Genomic DNA, 20247 nt, shown 5'->3' on the forward strand with positions numbered 1-20247 from the left:
TCACTTCTGGCAAGCTCTAGGGACTATATGGGGTACTTTGAGGATTGAACCACGGTGGGCCACGTGCAAGGCAAAATGCCTTACCAGCTATGCTGGCCCCAGAACTTTCACTTATTGAACCTCCCCACCTCTACCCAACACTTCCAGGCTGGGGTAGATACTCCTGTAGTAAACTTCCTATTCCATAAGGTCACATTTTTCTGTAGCACTCCAGACAGGGCTGAGTCTTAATTTGACTTGTATGGGCTGTAGCGACATCGAGCATGTCGAGTGGGGCATTTGCCTTGGATGCAGTTGACCTGGGTTCAATTCCTGTCGTCCCATCTGGTCCCCGATCCTGACAGGATAATTTCTGAGAGTAGAACTATGAGTAAACCGAGTGCTATTGAGTGTGGCCCAAACATTAAAAAAAATTTTTTTTTCTGTAACTTCTCACGCTGTCACAGGCAAGAGGTAGCCCAGTATTTGTAACATTAATTTCTCTCTGTGTTTAGAAGCCAGAATGACGAATGGAGAGAAGGAAGAATTCCCACCTGAAGAGGCACCTCGCAAGGGGAAGCGGGGTCGGAGGCCCAGCAAACCCCGACTAATCCCCAGGCAGACATCTGGGGGTCCCATCTGTCCTGATTGTGGTTGTACCTTCCCTGACCACCTGGCTTTGGAAAGCCACAAATGTACCCAGAATCTGAAAAAGCCTTACCCGTGCCCAGACTGTGGGCGCCGCTTTTCCTACCCATCCCTGCTGGTGAGTCACCGGCGGGCACACTCTGGTGAGTGTCCCTACGTCTGTGACCAGTGTGGCAAACGCTTCTCCCAGCGCAAGAACCTCTCCCAGCACCAGGTCATCCACACAGGTGAGAAGCCCTACCACTGCCCGGACTGTGGCCGCTGCTTCAGAAGGAGCCGGTCCTTGGCCAATCACCGGACCACACACACCGGGGAGAAGCCGCACCAGTGCCCCAGCTGCGGCCGACGCTTTGCCTACCCGTCCCTGCTGGCCATCCACCAGCGCACGCACACCGGGGAGAAGCCCTACACCTGCCTGGAGTGTAGCAGCCGCTTCCGCCAGCGCACGGCCCTGGTCATCCACCAGCGCATCCACACGGGCGAGAAGCCCTACCCGTGCCCGGACTGCGAGCGGCGTTTCTCCTCGTCCTCCCGCCTCGTCAGCCACCAGCGCGTGCACTCTGGGGAGCGCCCATATGCCTGCGAGCATTGCGAGGCCCGCTTCTCCCAGCGCAGCACGCTGCTGCAGCACCAGCTCCTGCACACGGGCGAGAAGCCCTACCCGTGCCCGGACTGCGGCCGCGCCTTCCGCCGCAGCGGCTCGCTGGCCATCCACCGCAGCACGCACACGGAGGAGAAGCTGCATGCCTGCGAGGACTGCGGCCGCCGATTCGCCTACCCCTCGCTGCTCTCCAGTCACCGGCGCGTGCACTCTGGGGAGCGGCCCTATGCCTGCGACCTGTGCTCCAAGCGCTTTGCTCAGTGGAGCCACCTGGCCCAACACCAGCTGCTTCACACGGGAGAGAAGCCCTTCCCCTGCCTCCAGTGCGGCCGCTGCTTCCGCCAGAGATGGTCGCTGGCAGTCCACAAATGCAACGCCAAAGCCCAAAATTACAGCCCACCTGTAGTGGCGCTGGGCCAGAAGGGCAATACCGTTTAGAAGGGGAAGTCTGAACTGATTTCCCGTCCTGGCTGGACTTAGAGGAGGCAGCACCCAGGTTGAAAAGGGCAGAATCAGGACTAAAACTTAAGTCTTCAGGCCCGAAGTAAATTCTTCCACAATACTCTGCCTTACTGTGTGTCCCTGTTGGAGGACCCATCAGGACAGGTGACTTAAGTTGGTTCAAGTTTTCTGAACTATCTGATACTTTTGGCACCTTCAGGGATGCACTTCTCTGCCTGGGCCAGTGGTTGCTTTTCTAGTTGGTGCACACGGATATTTCCTGCTCCCTGGCCAGTGGCCAGTGGCCTCTTTTGCCTCTCTTTCATGCCAGTTTAAACACCTGGCTTAGCCCTGCCTCCCTTGGCTTCCCTTAGCCCTCCTGCCAGATGGTCCTTCACCCTCGCTTTAAATTTCCCACCAGGGAGCTCTACCTCACCAGAAAGGCCTGGTCATTGTTCAGTAGCAATTGATGGGCGGTGAGAAGAAACATTCTTTCCTTCCCACCAAGCTTTGCCCTGAATATATGTAATACTTCATCTACACGATAGCCCTTCTGTTACAGGAACCTGAAATTATGGCCCCCAAAAGTTTAAATGAATCATGTCTAAAAAGACAGTTTGATGTTTTATTGTTTTTGGACCACACCCAGCAATGCTTAGGGATTATTCCTGGCGGTGCTTGGGTACCATATGGGTTGCTGGAAATGGAATCTGTCAGCTGCATGCAAGGCATACACCCTTCTTGCTATACTTATCGCTCTGGCCCCCAAGGTTTGAATTATTATTTTTTTTCCAGATTTGGGCTTTGTAGTGTCCTTTTATTGAACAGAATTAAGCTACCACCATTGTGTTCACATATATACAGATGTGATAGTATTATACGAAGGATTGCAAAACCTAACAATTTAAGGGTATTATATATACTTTATAACCACTCAGATTGGCTGTGGGACATAAGTATAGAGACAGTGGAGGAAATTTTAAGGAGCAAAAAATAAAAATGGAACTGACTTATACTTTATTCAATAGATTTAAGAGTCATTTCAGCAACCAGAGGTTAGAAAGTCATTAAGAACAGGTCTGAAAAAAAAAAAGAACAGGCCTGCTCTATGATTCTCATTCGAGTAAGGAGAAATCAGCACAGGACTTTCTGTGAGGCCTCAGTATTTTTCATAAAAGGTTTGATGCCAAAGGAGGGCAGGAAGTTAGTCACAGTTAATCATGGATCATACCCATGCCTGCTGTCCACACATCTTGAGGATGTACCTGCATAGTGCTGAGGCAGCTGTGTGTCGGTCTTTGAGAGGCTCCATGGCACCCATGAGAGGTGTTCAGGAATCTTAGATAATGCTTTCCATTTTTACTTGGGTAGATGCACCAATCTGGAATTTCCAGACAACATTAATATAGCAGGAGTGGGTCATTGTTGCCCACTCAGCCCAGAGATGGGGGAGATTGGGGGAACATCTTGGTATTTAGCAAGCTGCATGGTAACCACTTCTCCTTGAGAATGAGCAACCCCAGACAGGGGTTAAGCTGTTTGGAATATCATTAAAATGTCTGATGAATAAGTTTTTTTTCTTATGGAATTATTCTTTGTAAAGACTAATTCTTGGGGCCAGAGTGATAGCACAGTGGGTAGAGTATTTGCCTTTCACACAGCCACCCTGGGTTTGATCCCTGGCATCCTAAATGGTACCTCAAACCTGACAGGATTAATTTATGAATGTAGAGCTAGGTGTGCCCCTAAATAAAACAAAACAATCTCCTGTAAGTCTAGGGCCAAAGAGCTTGATTAGTGGTCTGAGAGTGCATGCTTTCTGGAAAATGTGAGTCCCCAGCCTAAAAGGTTCCTTTGAGCATCATGGAATGGATCTCCTGGCCCTGCTAGGTGTGGCCAAAACCATAAAAGTGAATCTAGGAGCCAGGGAGGTAACCAAAGTCTAGAAGGTATTCTTTGCATGCAGGAACCAGTCCCTGATACTGTTGGGTATCTCCCTCAAAATACATATAAATCTAGGGGACAGAGATAGAGTACAGCTGATTGCATTTGACCCAGCTCAATTTTAGAACTGCATATGGTTCCCTTAATATCACCAGGTATAAGCCTGAGCACTGCCATTGTGACAACTCCCCCCCGCCAAATTAGCTTCTTGTGTAGGAATTTTATAGGTTTTGGTTTTAATTTTAGGGCATACTCTGCAGTACTCAGAGTATGTCCTCAGAGATTCTTTCTGGCAGGACTTGGGGACCATATGGGTGCCAGGGATCAAACCCATGTCAGCTGTGTGTGTAAGGTGAGAGCTTTCCCTGCTGTACTGTTGCTCCAGACAATTTTATAGTTCAATGGCAGTCAAGTTTTTTAGTCCAGATACCTACTAGAATTCCTAATAGAGCTCCCCATTTATGTGTTTCCCTTTTTTGGGGGGCGGGGGAGTTTTTGGTTTTTGGGCCATATCCGGTGATGCTTGGGGGCTACTCCTGTCTATATACTCAGAAATTGCCCTTGGTTTGGGGGACATATGGAATGCCAGAGTATATAACCGCTGGCTGTCTTAGGTTAGCGCTTGCATTGCAGACCACCGCTCCGGCCTTGTATTTCCCATTTTTATCATTGAACTGGCCCATCTATTTTCTTATCTAGGATTTTATGGTCTTTTTGGAGGAGGTTACACCTGGTTGTACTCAGGACTTATTCTTTTTTTGTTTTTTGTTTTTGTTTTTGGGTCACACCCAGCAGCGCTCAGGGGCTACTCCTGACTCTATGCTCAGAAATCACCCTCGCCAGGCTCGGGGGACCATATGGGATGCCAGGATTTGAACCACCATCCTTCAGGATTTGAGCCACCGTCCTGCATGCAAGGCAAATGCCCTACCGCTGTCTATCTCTCTGGCCTTGGATTTTACAGTCTTAAATCTGGGTTGTAACTGATAACTCAGGAGCTGTTGGGGGCCAAGTTCCAGCAAGTCGAGGGCAGAGACTGCAGATAGCCTTTCTGATTCCCACAGGCACTTCCGTACCAGCCAACATTGAGCAGTTCTCACTCTGGCTCCTCAGACCAGGAAATAATTCACTGGCATTCAGTGAGATCATGTGGCCTTTCAGTAAACTGCTGGGGATGTTGCTCAGAGCACAGGCCTTTTACTTGAATGAGGTTCAATCGTGTACTTCTGAGCTGGGCGTATGGCTCTAGGAGAGCCATGCATGAGGCTCAGGGTTCCGTCCCCAGAACCAAACATAAAACTATATTGCAATGTGGGGCCGGAGCGGTGGCGCTAGTTGTAAGGCGTCTGCCTTGCACATGCTAACCTAGGATGGACCTCATTTCGATCCTCCGGAGTCCTATATGGTCTTCCAAGCCAGGGGTGATTTCTGAGTGCAGAGTCAGGAGTAACCTCTGAGCATCACTGGCTGTGGCTCAAAAGCCATAAAAAAGAAAGAAAAAATTGCAGTGCTACTGAGAGAGGCCAGTCACAATATTCTTCGTAACTTCCAATTTTCAACCTCAGATGGCCTTTCAGTAGATTAACTATCCCTAACCAATGACTCTTCTCCTTTTCTGAGAAAAGACAAGGGAAAAAGATGGGAGCTTAACATTCTCTTTGACATATATTGACAGTGTGAGTACAAGTAGGCACCTATTTATACTACTGTCTCAGCTCAGGATCTCTTTAGCATACTGGTCACAGCTTCACTGGGGCTTGATTTCACCTCCTCTTCTCCCAGGGACTCTGTCCCATCTATTATTTGTTCTTTTTTTTGTTTTGTTTTGTTTTATGGCTTTTGGGTCCCTCTCTTACCCTCTCTTATCTCTTATATTGTGCTCCCTCCCCTGCCTATAAACCTGTGGGGATGTGGGCCGGAGAGATAGCATGGATGTAGGGCATTTGCCTTTCATGCAGAAGGACGGTGGTTCGAATCCTGGCATCCCATATGGTCCCCTGTGCCTGCCAGGGGCGATTTCTGAGCATAGAGCCAGGAGTAACCCTGAGCACTGCCAGGTGTGACCCAAAAACCAAAATAAATAAATAAATAAAAAATATGGGGGTCATATCAATAGTGCTCAGGGGCCTGGGTCCACATACAGCCCCAGGGGTCAAACCCAGGACCTCACATATGCAAGGCATGTACTCTACTACCAGCCATATCCCTAGCCCCATCTCAAATATTAAATGAAAAAACTCTTTTAAATTTTTGGCCACAACTAGCAATGCTTAGGGGTTACTCCTGTCTTTGTGCTCAAGAATAATTCCTGACGAATTTGGGGGATTATATGGGATGCCGGGGATTAAACCCAGGTTGGCCATATGCAAGGCAAACATCTACTTGCTGTATTATAAAATTTAAGTTTCACCTTATCCACTGTTATTCTTTGGCCAACAGTGATATTACTGTTCTTAGGCAGTACTTGCAGGACCATATGGTGTGCCAGGGATTGAACCCAGTTGGTCATGTGCAATGCAAGTGCCCAACCCACTATCTCTCCAACCCCAGTAATGTAACCATTTGTTTGAACACTTGCCATATGCCAGGAACTGTTAAGCATTTTGTGTATATTTCAATCTAAGTTTTTTAAGAATCTCAAAATAAATATTAGGAGATTTCTTTTTTTAAAATTATATTTATTTAAACACCGTGATTACAAATATAATTGTACTTGTATGATTACAGTCATGTAAAGAACACCCCCCTTCACCAGTGCAGGATTCCCACCACCAATCTCCCAGATCTCCCTCCTCCCCACCCCACCCACACCTGTACTCAAGACAGGATTTTTTTTTCCCTCATTCATTCACATTGTTATGATAGTTTTCAGTGTAGTTATTTCTCTAACTGCACTTATCATTCTATGTGGTGAGCTTCATGTCATTAGCTGCACCTACATGGGAGGATGGGGGGAAGTAAGGGTTGGGACTGAGGCAGTAAAATATTAGAAATGAGCTTTGTAGGGCAGTATCAAGGTCCCAATACAAGATGGATATTATGGATATATAGAATATATGCACACAATAATATCAATATGAAAAAAAAGAGAAAAAATTTCCACTGACTGTCCCAATATAAACCAGTGCTAGAACAGCCTTCCCTCCTCCCAGAGTGCATTCCCATTAGTGTAGGGAGAGATAGGGGGAAAGCCTGTTGACCCCTATAGAGTCCACCTAGACCGGTGTTCAGGGAAAGACTGAAGTTCAGGGGAGAAAAACCCTATATCTGGCAAGGGCTGGTCTCCAGAATCAAGGACGAAATTGGAAGCCAGATGTCTGCCCACCCTCCTCCCCATGCACCTCCCCTCTGGAGTATGAAGGGAGGGGGGAACCTGAGGACCACTAAGAGTCCACCTGAACCCACTTCTGGCCATCTGAGCTGGCACCCCGGGAAGGCCTGGAGTCAGGGGAAAAAGACAAGGACGGCTGGGGGCCTGCCACACCTCCCAGCACTCCCCAAGCTAGGGAGAAAAGCTCTGGTATGGGGCTTCCCCAAACCCTATACCTGGCAAGAGCTGGTCTCCAGAATCAAAGAGGAAACCGGAAGCCAGATGTCTGCCCGCCCTCCTCCCCATGCACCTCCCCCCTGGAGTACGGAGGGATGGGGGAACCTGAGGACCACTAAGAGAGTCCACCTGAACCCACTTCTGGCCATCTGAGCTGGCACCCAGGGAAGGCCCGGAGTCAGGGGAAAAAGACAAGGACGGCTGGGGGCCTGTCAAGCCTCCCAGCACTCCTCAGGCTAGGAATAAGGATCCCATTAAGCTCAGTTTTTCTGATCTGTTAGTTCAGTGTGAAAATTTCTAATTTCAGTTGACAAAACTTTGTGTGTGTGTGTGTGTGTGTGTGTGGTTTTTGGGTCCCACCCGGCAGTGCTCAGGGGTTATTTCTGGCTCCAGGCTCAGAAATTGCTCCTGGCAGGCACAGGGGACCATATGGGACGCCGGGATTCGAACCGATGACCTTCTGCATGAAAGGCAAACACCTTACCTCCATGCTATCTCTCCGGCCCCCCAACAAAACTTCTTGATGCTTAATTTTGCTCCAGTCAAGTTTATCGATGATTTTTTTTTGAGCTCCCTGAACATTCTCCATAATTCTACTCTAAACTTCTTGAGAGGATACCTATTTGTTTCCTACTTTTTAGATTATTAGAGGAGCCATCTTGATTTCTGTAAATATGGGGGTGTACTGCAAAATTACTCCATTGGCAAGGCTGTAGATTGCTTCTTAAAATGTACAGAAATGGAATTCAGGGGTTACAAGATAAGCGTGGCCGAGAAGTGGAGCGGCCGCATTTCAGGTGTGGGTCCTGAAGAGGCTATAGTCCTTGGATGTAGGCAGGCTCAGCAGAGAAAAGGCAGAGAGCAAGGCCGCTGTGGTTTAAAAGTCTCTGGGTACCCAATCACGGCAGGAATTGGCCCCACGTGCGTTGGGTGGGGACATCTTACCGGGATGGGTCCTGAAGAGGCTATAGTCCTTGGATGTAGGCAGGCTCAGCAGAGAAAAGCAGGAGATTTCTTGACAGGATTCTCACATTATCTTGCAAAATGGTTCAACAATTCTCAGTGGTAGGGCGTTTGCCTTGCATGCACTAGCCTAGGCTGGACCTCCGTTTGATCCCCCGAGTCCCATATGGTCCCCCAAGCCAGGAGCGATTTCTGAGGGCATAGCCAGGAGTAACCCCACGCGTCAGCGGGTATGGCCCAAAACAAAACAAAACAAAATACAGTAATAAGGCTGTAGTGATAGCACAGTAGGTAGGGGTTTTACTTTGCATGCAGCCAACCCAGGTTTGATCCCCGGCATATCATATGGACCCCCTAAGCCTTCCAGGAATGATTTCTGAGCACAGAACCAGGAGTAATCCCTGACTACCTCTGGATGTAGCCCAAATCCAAATAAATAAAAATAGTAATAAAAGGAGCTGGGGTGATAGCACAATAGGTAGGACATTTGCCTTGCACACAGCCAATCCAGGTTCAATCTCCAAGCATGCCAGAATGATTTTTTTTGGGGGGTCACACCCTACAGTGTTCAGGGTTTACTCCTGGCTCTACACTCAGAAATCTCTCCTGGCAGGCTGGGGGGGGGGATCATATGGGATGCTGGGATTCGAACCACCCTCCTGTATCAAGGCAAACGCCCTACCTCCATGCTATCTCTCCAGCCCCAGAATAATTTTTGAGCACAGAGCCAGAAGTAACACCTAAGGGCTCTGGGTGTGGCTGCCATCCTCCTCCTCCTTCTCCTCCTCCTCCTCCTCTTCCTCTTCTCTTCTCTTCTCCTATGGTCCTTCCTCAAGGGTACTCAGCCTCTCCTCAAAGAACTCTAGGTTTAGAATTGGCTCCAATTTGAGAATTTGGGGGTGGGTGGGTTGGGCCACAGTGTTTACTCCTGGCTATACGCTCAGAAACTGCTCCTGGTTTGGGAACCATGTGGAGCACCGGAGTCTGAACTCAGGTCTGTCCTGGGTCAGCTGCAGGCAAGGCCCTACCACTTACTGCTATCACTCCAGCCCCCTGTTTTTTCTTTCTTTCTTTCTTTCTTTCTTTCTTTCTTTCTTTCTTTCTTTCTTTCTTTCTTTCTTTCTTTCTTTCTTTCTTTCTTTCTTTCTTTCTTTCTTTCTTTCTTTCTTTCTTTCTTTCTTTCTTTCTTTCTTTCTTTCTTTCTTTCTTTCTTTCTTCTTTCTTTCTTTCTTTCTTTTTCTTTCTGCCACACCCGTTTGATGCTCAGGGGTTACTCCTGGCTAAGTGCTCAGAAATTGCCCCTGGCTTGGGGGACCATATGGGACACCGGGGGATCGAACTGCGGTCCTTCCTTGGCTAGCGCTTGCAAGGCAGACACCTTACCTCTAGCGCCACCTCTCTGGCCCCTAGCCCCCTGTTTTTTAAAGTTTCATTTAAACACCATTATTTACTAAGTTGTTCATAATGCAGTTGTCTCAGCTATTCAGCATTTCAACACCAGCCCCACCACCAGTGTGAATCCTTCCACCTATGTCCCCAGTTTCCCCTGACCCCCCCAAGTCTGCACAAAATTGTTTACATTTTCCAGCTTGACACAACACACACTAACATAAACTTGCCTTTTCATTAATAATTCCTTTTGGGAACAAGAACAACAAGTGCTGGCATGGATGCAAGGAGAAAGGGACTCTCATTCACTGTGGTTGGAATGCCAAATGGTCCAGCCTTTTTGTAAAACAAATTGGATATTCCTCAAAAAACAAAAACAAAAACAACTTAGAAATTAGGGCTGGAGCGATAGCACAGTGGTAAAGCACTTGCTTTGCACGCAGCCAATCTGGGATGGACCTGGGTTCTATCCCCTGCCTCCCCTATGGTATCCAGAGCCAGGAACAATTTCTGAGTGCAGAGTCAGGAGTAATCCCTGAGCACCATCGGGTGTGGCACAAAATCTAAAAAACAAAAACAAACCAAAAACAACAAAACAAAAAATAAATACATTCCAAAAGAAGAGGTTAGGGAAAAAGGAAGTTGAGGGAAAACCTTTGTTTGGGCTTTTTTTTTTTTTTTTTTTTGTGGTTTTTGGGTCACACCCGGCAGTGCTCAGGGGTTACTCCTGGCTCCATGCTCAGAAATTGCTCCTGGCAGGTACGGGGGACCATATGGGATGCCGGGATTCGAACTGATGACCTTCTGCATGAAAAGGCAAACACTTTACCTCCATGCTATCTCTCCGGCCCCCTTTGTTTGGGCTTTTACCTAGGTTCACCTTACAATGAACAACTTTGTAAATGTTAAAAACAAAAACACTATTATGAACAACCTTGTAAACATAGTGGGGTTATTTTTGTTTGTTTTGTTTTTTGGGCCAACCAGGCGGTACTCACGGGTTACTCCTGGCTCTGTGCTCAGAAATAGCCTCTGCAGGCTCAGGGAATCATATGAAATGTCGGGAATCGACCCAGGTCAGCTGTGTGCAAGGCAAACGCCCTACTGCTGCACTATCTCTCCTGCTCCTAAACATGGTGTTTAAATAAAGTTTTTTTTTGTGTGTGTTTTTTTTGGGTCACACCCGGCAGTGCTCAGGGGTTACTCCTGGCTCCATGCTCAGAAATTGCTCCTGGCAGGCACGGGGGACCATATGAGACGCTGGGATTCGAACAGATAACCTTCTGCATGAAAGGCAAACGCCTTACCTCCATGCTATCTCTCCAGCCCCATAAAGTTTTTTTTTTTTTTTTTTTTGGTTTTTGGGTCACACCTGGCAGTGCTCAGGGGTTATTCCTGGCTCCAGGCTCAGAAATTGCTCCTGGCAGGCACAGGGGACCATATGGGGCGCCGGGATTTGAACCGATGACCTCCTGCATGAAAGGCAAACACTTTACCTCCATGCTATCTCTCCGGCCCCATAAAGTTTTTTTTTTAAAGAAGCTTCTGCACATCAAAGGAAATGGTGACCAGGATTCAAAAACTGCCCACAGATTGGGAGAAACTATTGAACCAATACTCATATGTTAAGGAGTTAATAGTTAAGATATATAAGAGTATAATCTGAGCAAAATAAATCAGAGATAGAGGAATAGATAGAATAATCACAGTCATTTGTGGAATATATATATATAAAAAGAGATAGTGTGGTAACATAAAGACAATAGAAACAAGGGCCAGGATGACCGGTTCTTGCCACAAAGGGAGGGGGAAGTTGTAGTTAGGGCAAGAAGAGGTCACTGTGACAATGATATTTGGAAATGATCACTCTGGACAAGAGCTGGGTGCTGAAAGGAGGTAAATACCCCTTCAGTAACAATTATCGCAAACCACAATAAAAAAGGAAAGGGGGCAAGGAACATTTACTACGAGTGCAGGCAGGGATCAGGACAGGGAGAAAGGGAAGGGAAACTGGGGACATTGGTGGCAGGAAATGTGCACTGGTGAAGGGATAGATGTTAGACATTTTATGACTGAAATTTAATCACAAACAACTTTCTTCTAATTATACAAATAAGATGCTACAAATATAAAGTATTCTATTTTTTATATTGGCATTATACTAATGAAAGATTATGCTAATAACAAAAGCTAGGCATGAAGGGTCACATTTTGTATAATTTAGTTTATGTGAAATGTCTGGAAAAGTCAAATCCAGAAGTAAAAGATTAGTGATTGTCATGGGCTTAAGAATGAGGAGTGGGCCGGAGAGATAGCATGGAAGTAGGGCATTTGCCTTGCATGCAGAAGGACGGTGGTTTGAATCCCAGCATCCCATATGGTTCCCTGAGCCTGCCAGGAGCAATTTCTGAGTGTAGAGCCAGGAGGAACCCCTGAGCGCTGCCAGGTGTGACCCCCCAAAAAAAAACTTAAAAAAAAAAAGAAGAAAAAAAAAGAATGAGGAGTGACTGCTCAATGGATAAGCGGTTTCCTTCAGAGGTGATGAAAGTTATGAAAAGAGTTGCACATTGTTTTTTTTTTGTTTGTTTGTTTTGGTTTTGGACCACACCCAGAAGTGCTCAGAAGTTACTCCTGGCTCAGTGCTCAGAAATCACTCCTAAAGGTGCTGAGAGGACCTTTGGGATGTCAGGGATCGAACTTGGGTTGACTGCATGCAAGGCAAATATCCTACCTTCTGGGCTATTGTGAGAACTGAGAGCCAAGGTCCTCCTGAGTCCGTGATAAGGGCCCTAGTCTAAGATGAGCCCAAATCCTAGTAAAGTGTACTTTTCCACTCTTAGCTAAAGCAGAGAGAGTTAATTCAAAAATATAACCAAAATTGATGCCCTCCAGGAATGAGTGAGCTCAGAATGCTCTATCTGATAAGGCTCCCTTTACAACCAAAGTTTGAATTAGAGTATCCCTAGACAACCAAAAGTTGAGCCAGAAAAATCAGCGATAAATTAAGACATCTATACAATGAAATGATTGTTCTGTTAATGCTTGTGGGTTTTTTTTTTTGGGGGGGGGGCACATCCATTTGATGCTCAGGGGTTAGCTCCTGGCTAAGCACTCAGAAATTGCCCCTGACTTGGGGGGACCATATGGGATGCGGGGGGATCGAACCGCGGTCCTTCCTTGGCTAGCGCTTGCAAGGCAGATACCTTACCTCTAGCGCCACCTCGCCGACCCTATGCTTGTGATTTTTATATAAACTTCTTGAAGATTTGACTTGGGGTCCTTGTCAAAACTCCCTTAATTGGATGAGACTTGGACCTCAGCTAGCTGAATAAACTCCCTTTTGTGCTTTGCATTAACAGAAATGGTCTTTGATTCTCAGCTCCAACTCAGGTGTCAACTTGGACCCTTACACTATTGTTCTGGCCCCAGGGTTGCACATTGTAAACTAAATGCTATTGCAATTTGAGGTACAGGAAGGGAGGGAGGGAAGAAGAGAGAAAGGAAGATATTCTACTAAAAAGAAACTCAGTATATATATATATTAGTCTCTGTGAAGTTACAGTATTATTTATAATTGGTTTTTCCACATGGTTTCTTTCCAGGGGCGATAGCAAAGTGATAGGCAAGGCAAACGCCTTGCACAAGGCCAACCCCGATTTGATTCCTGGCATCCCATATGGTCTTTGGAGCCTGCCAGGGGCAACTTCTGAGTGCAGAACCAGAAGTAACCCCCGAGCACCAGTGGGTGTGACCCCAAAACCAAAATAAATAAATAAATAAGGCACACATCACAAAGAATGAGAACAAGCAGTGCTGGTGGGGATGTGGAGAGAAAGGAATTCTTATTCACTGCTGGTGGGAATGCTGTCTAGTCCAACCTTTATGGAAAGCGATATGGAGATTTCTCCAAAAGCTGGAAGATGAGCTCCCATATAATCTAGCTATACCAGTCCTAGGGATATATCCTAGGAACACAAAAATACAATACAAAAGTCCCGTCCTCACACCTATATTTATTGCAGCTTTGTTTACAATAGCCAGACTCTGGAAACAGCCTACATGCCCCTCAATAGATGAATGGCTAAAGAAACTATGGTACATATATACAATGAAATATTATGCAGCTGTCAGAAGAGATGAAGTCATGAAATTTTCCTATATATAGATATACATGGAATCTATTATGCTGAGTGAAATAAGTCAGAGGGAGTGAGATAAACACAAAATGGTCTCACTCATCTATGGGTTTTGAGATAAATGAAAAAACATTTGTGTAATGATTCTCAGAGATAAAATAGAGGAAGACTGGAGGGTCCAGCTCCTGATATGAAGCTCACCACAGAGATTGTTTGGTGAAGTCACAGAAATAATTACACTGAGAACTATTATAATAAAATGTGACTGAATGAAGGAAGTAGAAAGTTTATCTAGAGTACAGGCCAGTGTGGGGTGGGAGGAGGGACACTTGGGATATTGGTGATGGGAATGTTGCACTGGTGAAGGTTTTATATATATATGTATATATACATATATATATATATATATATATATATATAAATCAAAAGAAAAAGAAAGAATAAGGCCTCCCAATGCTTACCACGGGCTATGTTCTTTACATTGACTGTTTAGAAAGAGGAGATACAGTAAATGCACCCCATATACACCTCAGCCCAGGCCCTTTGCCTGGTCTGTATTGTGAATGGGGTGACATAAAAATAAATAAATAAATAAATAAGGAGCCGGCATGGTGGCACTAGAGGTAAGATGTCTGACTTGCCAGCGCTAGCCTAGGACGGACCGTGGTTCGATCCCCCGGTGTCCCATATGATCCCCCAAGCCAGAAGCGACTTCTGCGTGCATAGCCAGGAGTAACCCCTGAGCGTCACCGGGTGTGGCCCAAAAACAACAACAACCAAAAAACAACAACAACAACAAAATAAATAAATAAGGGGCTGGTGAGGTGGTGCTAGAGGTAAGATGTCTGTCTTGCAAGCACTAGCCAAGGAAGGACCTCTGTTCGATCCCCCAGTGTCCTATATGGTCCCCCCAAGCCAGGGGCAATTTCTGAGCACTTAGCCAGGAGTAACCTCTGAGCATCAAATGGGTGTGGCCCAAAAACAAAACAAACAAAAAAATAAAATAAATAAATAAAGCAACCCACAGTGCTCTCTTCCTTCTCCAATGTCCACTTCCCTCCACCAACCCTCCCTCATTTTCCTCCCACATATTAGTATGTCTCTATGTATACATATATATTTAAACGTTTTTGCACTGTTTTGCAGTACAGTTGCTGATAGGTTTGCATCCATTAGCACCTTTCTGCACTACCTTCTCCTCCCAGTTAAGCACTTCAGTCCACCATAGTTGTTGCCCCCTCAATCCCCCAGATGTCATGTTTTCTATTGAACATCAGTCTCATGTTCTCTGTTTCCATTGTCTTTGAGTATTCATTTCTTTATACCCCATATATGATAAGAGTGTTTGTCTCTCTCTAACTTCACTCAGGCAGCAAATTGCATAACTTTATTTTATCTTGTTTGCTTATAGTTGAGTAATATCCCACAGTGTTATATACTAGTTTCTTTATCTACTCATCTATTTTTGGACACTTGGGCTGTTTTCAGATGTGGACTATTGTGGCTAGTGTTGCAAGGAACATAGGGGCGCAAATGTCTTTTTTCTATTTTGTTTTTGGGCCTTTAGGGTATATTTCAAGAAGCAGAGTTAAATGGAAGATGAATTTCTAGATTTTTTGGGAATGTTCATATTGTTTTCTTAAAAGGCTAGACCAGTTGATATTCCCACCAGTAATGAATGAGAATCTCCCCCCACCCCACACCCATACAGGCACTGGTTGTTTCTGTTCTTTGTGATGTGTGCTAGTCCCTGATGTGAGATGATATCTCGTTCTGATTAACATCTCACTGATCAATCATATGGAGCATTTTTTTTTCATGTGACTTTTAGCCATTTGTATTTCTTTGAGGACGTTTCTGTTCATCTCTTGTTACTATTTTTTGAGGGATTGGATTTTTTTCTTTCTTGTAAAGTTCTACCAGTGCCTTATATATCTTTGATATTAACCCCTTAGATAACTTCTCCCAATCTGCGTTTATCTTTGTATCTTGGCCACTGTCTCCTTTGAGGTGCAGAAGCTTCTTAGTTTAGTGTAGTACCATTTGTTTATCTTTGCTTCTTCTTGTTTGATCAATAGTTCTTCATCCCTGAAGATGCTTTTAGCTTCGATGTCATGGAAAGTTCTGCCTATGTTTGCCTCTAGATAGTTATGAATTTATGTGTTATATCTAGGTTTTTTTTAATATCAAAAATATGGAACGCTTCACGAATTTGCGTGTCATCCTTGCGCAGGGGCCATGCTAATCTTCTCTGTATCGTTCCAATTTTAGTATATGTGCTGCCGAAGCAAGCACTATATCTAGGTTTTAAATCCATTTCATTTGATTGTGTGTGTGTGTGTGTGTGTGTGTGTGTGTGTGTGTGTGTGCGCGCGCACATGACATTAGAAACAGAGGGGGCCGGAGAGATAGCATGGAGATAGGGCATTTGCCTTGCATGCAGAAGGACGGTGGTTCGAATCCTGGCGTCCCATATGGTTCCCCAAGCCAGAGGCGATTTCTGAACGCAGCCAGGAGTAACCCCTGAGCGTCACTGGGTGTGGCCCCCAAAACAAAATAATAATAATAATAATAATAATAATAGAAATAAAATTCATATTCTGAAAAATTAAAAGGTGACTTAAAAAATTCCAATTAAACCTCATCAAGCTAGTTCTTGCACTTGAAGCTCGGGTTCCAAGACCGAGCCTTGTGTCTGTGGCTGGAGGCGTGGTTGGCTCAGCAGCGGGGTCCCCAGGGTCAGCGTGCACCTGGGTCAGCAAGGGCGGTGCCTGCGGTCTCGCCAGGGGGCGTGCGTCTCCCCGCAAGGCTGAAGGCTGGTCCGGATCCCGGGCTCCGCTGGGCACAGTCCAGAACCGCCCGCCCTCCAGCTGCGGGGCCCAGACACTGTCCAGGCCCGCTCTCGTCCCGCCTTCCGCGCCCCACTTCCTCGCCGCAGCCAATCAGCAAAACCCATTAAAAAATAAAAAACGGCCGGTAGGAAGAATGGAAGCCGCGGCGCGTCCATCTTTCTTGAAGGCAAAAAAGTCCTTTTATTCCTTTTTTTTTTTCTCTCTCTCTCTCTCTTTCTTGCTCTCTTTCCCCAGCTTTGCGCTCCGCTCAAACCCCACCTGAGAGCCATTAGGCAGAAGGGCGCATGGACCAAGAGGCCAGGAAAGCAGAGGGATGTCCAGTTGGATTTGACAAGGGACGGCGCCCTTAAGAGTCACCCGTGACAACTGAAGCCTGGGTGGCGCCATCTTTTCTGAAGGCACCATCGGGGCGGGTCCTGTAACCCAGTATCTGCATCCTAACACCGGGGGGTCCTATTTATCACCATCGGGACCCCCGAGTCCCCAGCAGTCACTCCCGGCCTCTTGGGCTCTCCACGCTGCGCCCTGGCGCCTGGGCTGGGCGGGGTCTAAGCAGGGGATCCCCTTCCTGTGGCCGCCGAAAGCTGAGTGTGGGAGCAGGGGGGACCCAGTGCTGCTTCGAGGGGCTGGGAGGCCTCATGGCGCCGCCCCCAGCCCTGCTCCTGGCGCCGAGACCTGGGCCGAGAGGGCCTGGTTGCCAGAAGCCCGTGGCTGTCGGGTTCGCGGACGTGGCCGTATATTTCTCCCTCGAAGAGTGGGGGTATCTGAGGCCCGCGCAGAGGGCCCTGTACCGGGACGTGATGCAGGAGACCTACGGCCACCTGGGCGCGCTCGGTGAGGCCGGCTCAGAGCCCACTCCTCCTCCTCCTCCACTGGGGTTCACAGGGGAAATTCTAGAAGCATCAAGGCATGTGAGCCCTAATCTTGCACTCTGCCACTAGCCGCACCGGCCCCCTTTCACGCCCAGGACTGCAGGTGCTCTCCCGGGAATGCTGCTGTCTTTCATTTGTCCCTCAGGGGGTCACTGCAGACCTTTGCCAAATTGAGCTTAAGTCCTGAGGAGGTGCCTTCGCCCTCGCAGGGCGATGTCATCTTCCAGGACAGCTTACTCAGGCTAGCACTATGACTCCTATTCTCTCCCAGGATTCCCAGGCCCCAAACCTGCCCTCATCTCTTGGATGGAACAGGAGAATGAGGCTTGGAACCCCGACGCCCAGGATCCTGAGGAGGGGGAGAACCGGAGAGGTGAGGGATCGGTGGAGTCTCCCCCAGCTGCGGGCACTCCAGGGGTTGGGGTCCGGTGCAGTTTTCTCTCAAATCTCTACTGAAGCGAATTCAGTAGCCAGCTCACCTTGCTAGCTGCAGGAAGAGAAAAGAGGACAGACCTAGTGCTATTTCAGATCTTGGGACAGTAGTCAGGTAGAGACCAAAGTAAGAGAACTATGAGTTCAGACCCCAAAAGATAGGCTTCAGGACGCTCTTGGAAAAAACACCACTTTTCAAGGGTCACCAAACATCCCCTAAGAGTGAAAGCGACTTCAAGTCTATGTTATTCATCAGGCAAGAGAGAGAAAATGCTCAGTCATCCACACCAAGGTCCTCCCCTCTCCAGCCCTAGAAGAGTGATCTGGAATGTTCTGAGCTCTGAATTCATCTGATTCCTCATCTGTAAAAATTTATATTTAAAAAATATAACAGGACTGAAGCAATAGCTTCTACAACAGGTAGAGTGTTTGCCTTGCATGAGGCTGACCCGGGTTTGATCCTGGCATCCCATATGGTCTCTCCAACCCTACTAGGAGTGATTTCTGTGTTCAAGGAGTATCTGCTGAGCGCTTCCGTTGTGCCTCTCTCTCTCTCTCTCTCTCTCTCTCTCTCTCTCTCTCTCTCTCTCTCTCTCTCTCTCTCTCCCACACGCACACACAGAGAATACACAATATTTTTATTGTTTATTAAACACTTCCTAAGTACTTGATGTGCTATTAAGCATATTAAGTATATGAACATTCATTGAACACTTGCAACCACTGAAGAAGCCATTATGTTCCCTCTTGGACACAATGTACACAAGGCCCAGAAAGTCTGTAAAGACACCTGAACCCTATTTTCCATTCAAAGCCGGTGTGTAAATCGCTGGGCAGTATTTTTAAGGCTCTCCCCTAAGTAGAAGCTCTCTACTCTCCAACAGCATGAGGAAATGTGTTTTAAAATGTCTGGGAATTCCTGTTTCCCAGGAGACACCCCAATCAAGAAGGAAGTGGAATCTGAGGAGACATCGGAAGCCAAAGAATCCAGAAAAATTCCTGGGAAGGAGCCACTGGAGGAGCCGATTACACACATTCCTGCCTCGACCATCAGCAGGGCCCGAGCCAGCGCCCAAGCACCACGGAGAGCGACCTGGGACCAGGGTACGGTCGCTCTGTCGGGGCCCGGTCCGGGGCCTGTGGAAGCGCAGCGGCGCCATGTGTGTGCTGACTGCGGCCGCCGCTTCACCTACCCGTCACTGCTGGTCAGCCACCGGCGCATGCATTCGGGCGAGCGGCCCTTCCCCTGCCCCGAGTGCGGCATGCGCTTCAAGAGGAAGTTCGCCGTGGAGGCCCATCAGTGGATCCACCGCTCCTGCTCCGGGGGCCGCCGTGGGAGGCGGCCGGGCATCCGGGCTGTACCTGGAGCCCCGGTGCGAGGCGACCAGGACCCGCCCGTGCTGTTCCGTCACTACCCGGACATCTTCGAGGAGTGCGGGTGAGCGGCCTCCTGGCGGGCTGGTACTCATGGACCTTGAGTTGGGCCCTTGAGCCAAGGACTTGGGAACTGAAACTCATTCCATGGGCTTCCCTCAGAGAACTCTCAAGTTTCCAGACTTGTAAAAAGAAAAGTGCCTGTAAAGATGCAAAATGATTAGGCTTGAGGCCGGAGCTCTAGTACAGGGCCAAGTAAGGGTGTGTGCAGGGCTTTTTGCCTTGCCCTCGGCCCACGCGGGTTTGATGCTAGGCATTCCTTATGGCTCCCTGAGCACTGCCAGGAGTAATTCCTGAACACAGGAGTAAGTCCTGAACATTACTGGGTGTGGCCCCAAAGGCCCCCTGCACCCAAATAAAGATAGGACTTGAGGCCTGAGAGATGGCATGGAGGTAGGGCGTTTGCCTTGAATGCAGAAGGATGGTGGTTCGAATTCCGGCATCCCATATGGTCCCCCGAGCCTGCCAGGTGCAATTTCTAAGCGCAGAGCCAAGAGGGACCCCTGAGCACTGCTGAGTGTGACCCAAAATCAATGAAAAACAAATAACAACAATCCTGAGCACTGCCAGGTGTGACCCCCAACCCTCCCCAAAAAAGGATAGGACTTAACCTCTCTTTCCCCTATCTTTATAAAACAATGGAAGAGAGTGGAGATGCTGGTCTCTGCGTTCTCTCTGTAGCAGGGAGGACCCTCATCTTTCACTGTCTCAGACACTAGCCCTCCTGCTGGTTTTTTACAATAAAAGGTTACTGCTGTGGGGGACTTAGGCCCGGATGGGGTCCCAGATAAAGGTCAAGCCCTGGCTTACTGGCACCACCTGGACAGTGAGGAGGGCAGGAGAGGATCCTCTGCCACGGAGATCTCACTACGGAGGCCCCTTAGCTGGTAAATGCCCTCCATGGCTTCCGCTCCTCACTTGTCAAGTGAGGATTGAAAATGTCTACCTCATTGGAGAGAGTTACTTTGCAAACTGAAATGTTAATATGTATGTATGTCATGGTAAAATG

At 47.5% G+C, this 20247-nt stretch overlaps 2 protein-coding genes and 2 non-coding genes across 4 annotated transcripts in view; 3 read left to right on the forward strand and 1 right to left on the reverse strand.

The window, feature by feature from the left end:
- Window positions 1–2677, forward strand: part of ZNF689 (zinc finger protein 689) — a 150872-nt gene extending 148195 nt beyond the window's left edge. The window contains exon 4 of the mRNA XM_049789268.1: window positions 495–2677. Within this exon, the coding sequence (XP_049645225.1) occupies window positions 495–1666 (1172 nt within the window). The 3' untranslated portion in view covers window positions 1667–2677. The remainder of the gene's footprint in view (window positions 1–494) is intronic.
- Window positions 1782–19440, forward strand: LOC126030934 (zinc finger protein 688-like). The gene is made up of 4 exons (XM_049789213.1): window positions 1782–1834; window positions 16735–17334; window positions 17644–17745; window positions 18735–19440. Exons 2-4 carry the CDS (start codon window positions 17139–17141, stop codon window positions 19244–19246), a joined length of 810 nt encoding a protein of 269 aa, XP_049645170.1. The 5' UTR covers window positions 1782–1834; window positions 16735–17138; the 3' UTR covers window positions 19247–19440.
- LOC126031914 (small nucleolar RNA SNORA51) lies at window positions 14093–14225 on the forward strand. Its single transcript, XR_007503720.1, has one exon. It is a non-coding gene; the product is annotated as a small nucleolar RNA SNORA51 (small nucleolar RNA).
- LOC126031541 (U6 spliceosomal RNA) lies at window positions 15837–15943 on the reverse strand. Its single transcript, XR_007503375.1, has one exon. It is a non-coding gene; the product is annotated as a U6 spliceosomal RNA (small nuclear RNA).
- Window positions 19441–20247: the final 807 nt, after the last annotated feature.

This window comes from Suncus etruscus, chromosome 15 (assembly GCF_024139225.1).
Source record: "Suncus etruscus isolate mSunEtr1 chromosome 15, mSunEtr1.pri.cur, whole genome shotgun sequence".
Classification (NCBI taxonomy): domain Eukaryota; kingdom Metazoa; phylum Chordata; class Mammalia; order Eulipotyphla; family Soricidae; genus Suncus; species Suncus etruscus.

Excerpts from the sequence above, each read along its gene's own strand:
- LOC126030934 (XM_049789213.1), top strand. The coding sequence starts at position 17,139 with ATGGCGCCGCCCCCAGCCCTGCTCCTGGCGCCGAGACCTGGGCCGAGA. Across the intron at positions 17,335-17,643 it reads CGGCCACCTGGGCGCGCTCG|GATTCCCAGGCCCCAAACCT; the intron begins GTGAGGCCGGCT and ends ATTCTCTCCCAG. Across the intron at positions 17,746-18,734 it reads GGAGGGGGAGAACCGGAGAG|GAGACACCCCAATCAAGAAG; the intron begins GTGAGGGATCGG and ends CCTGTTTCCCAG.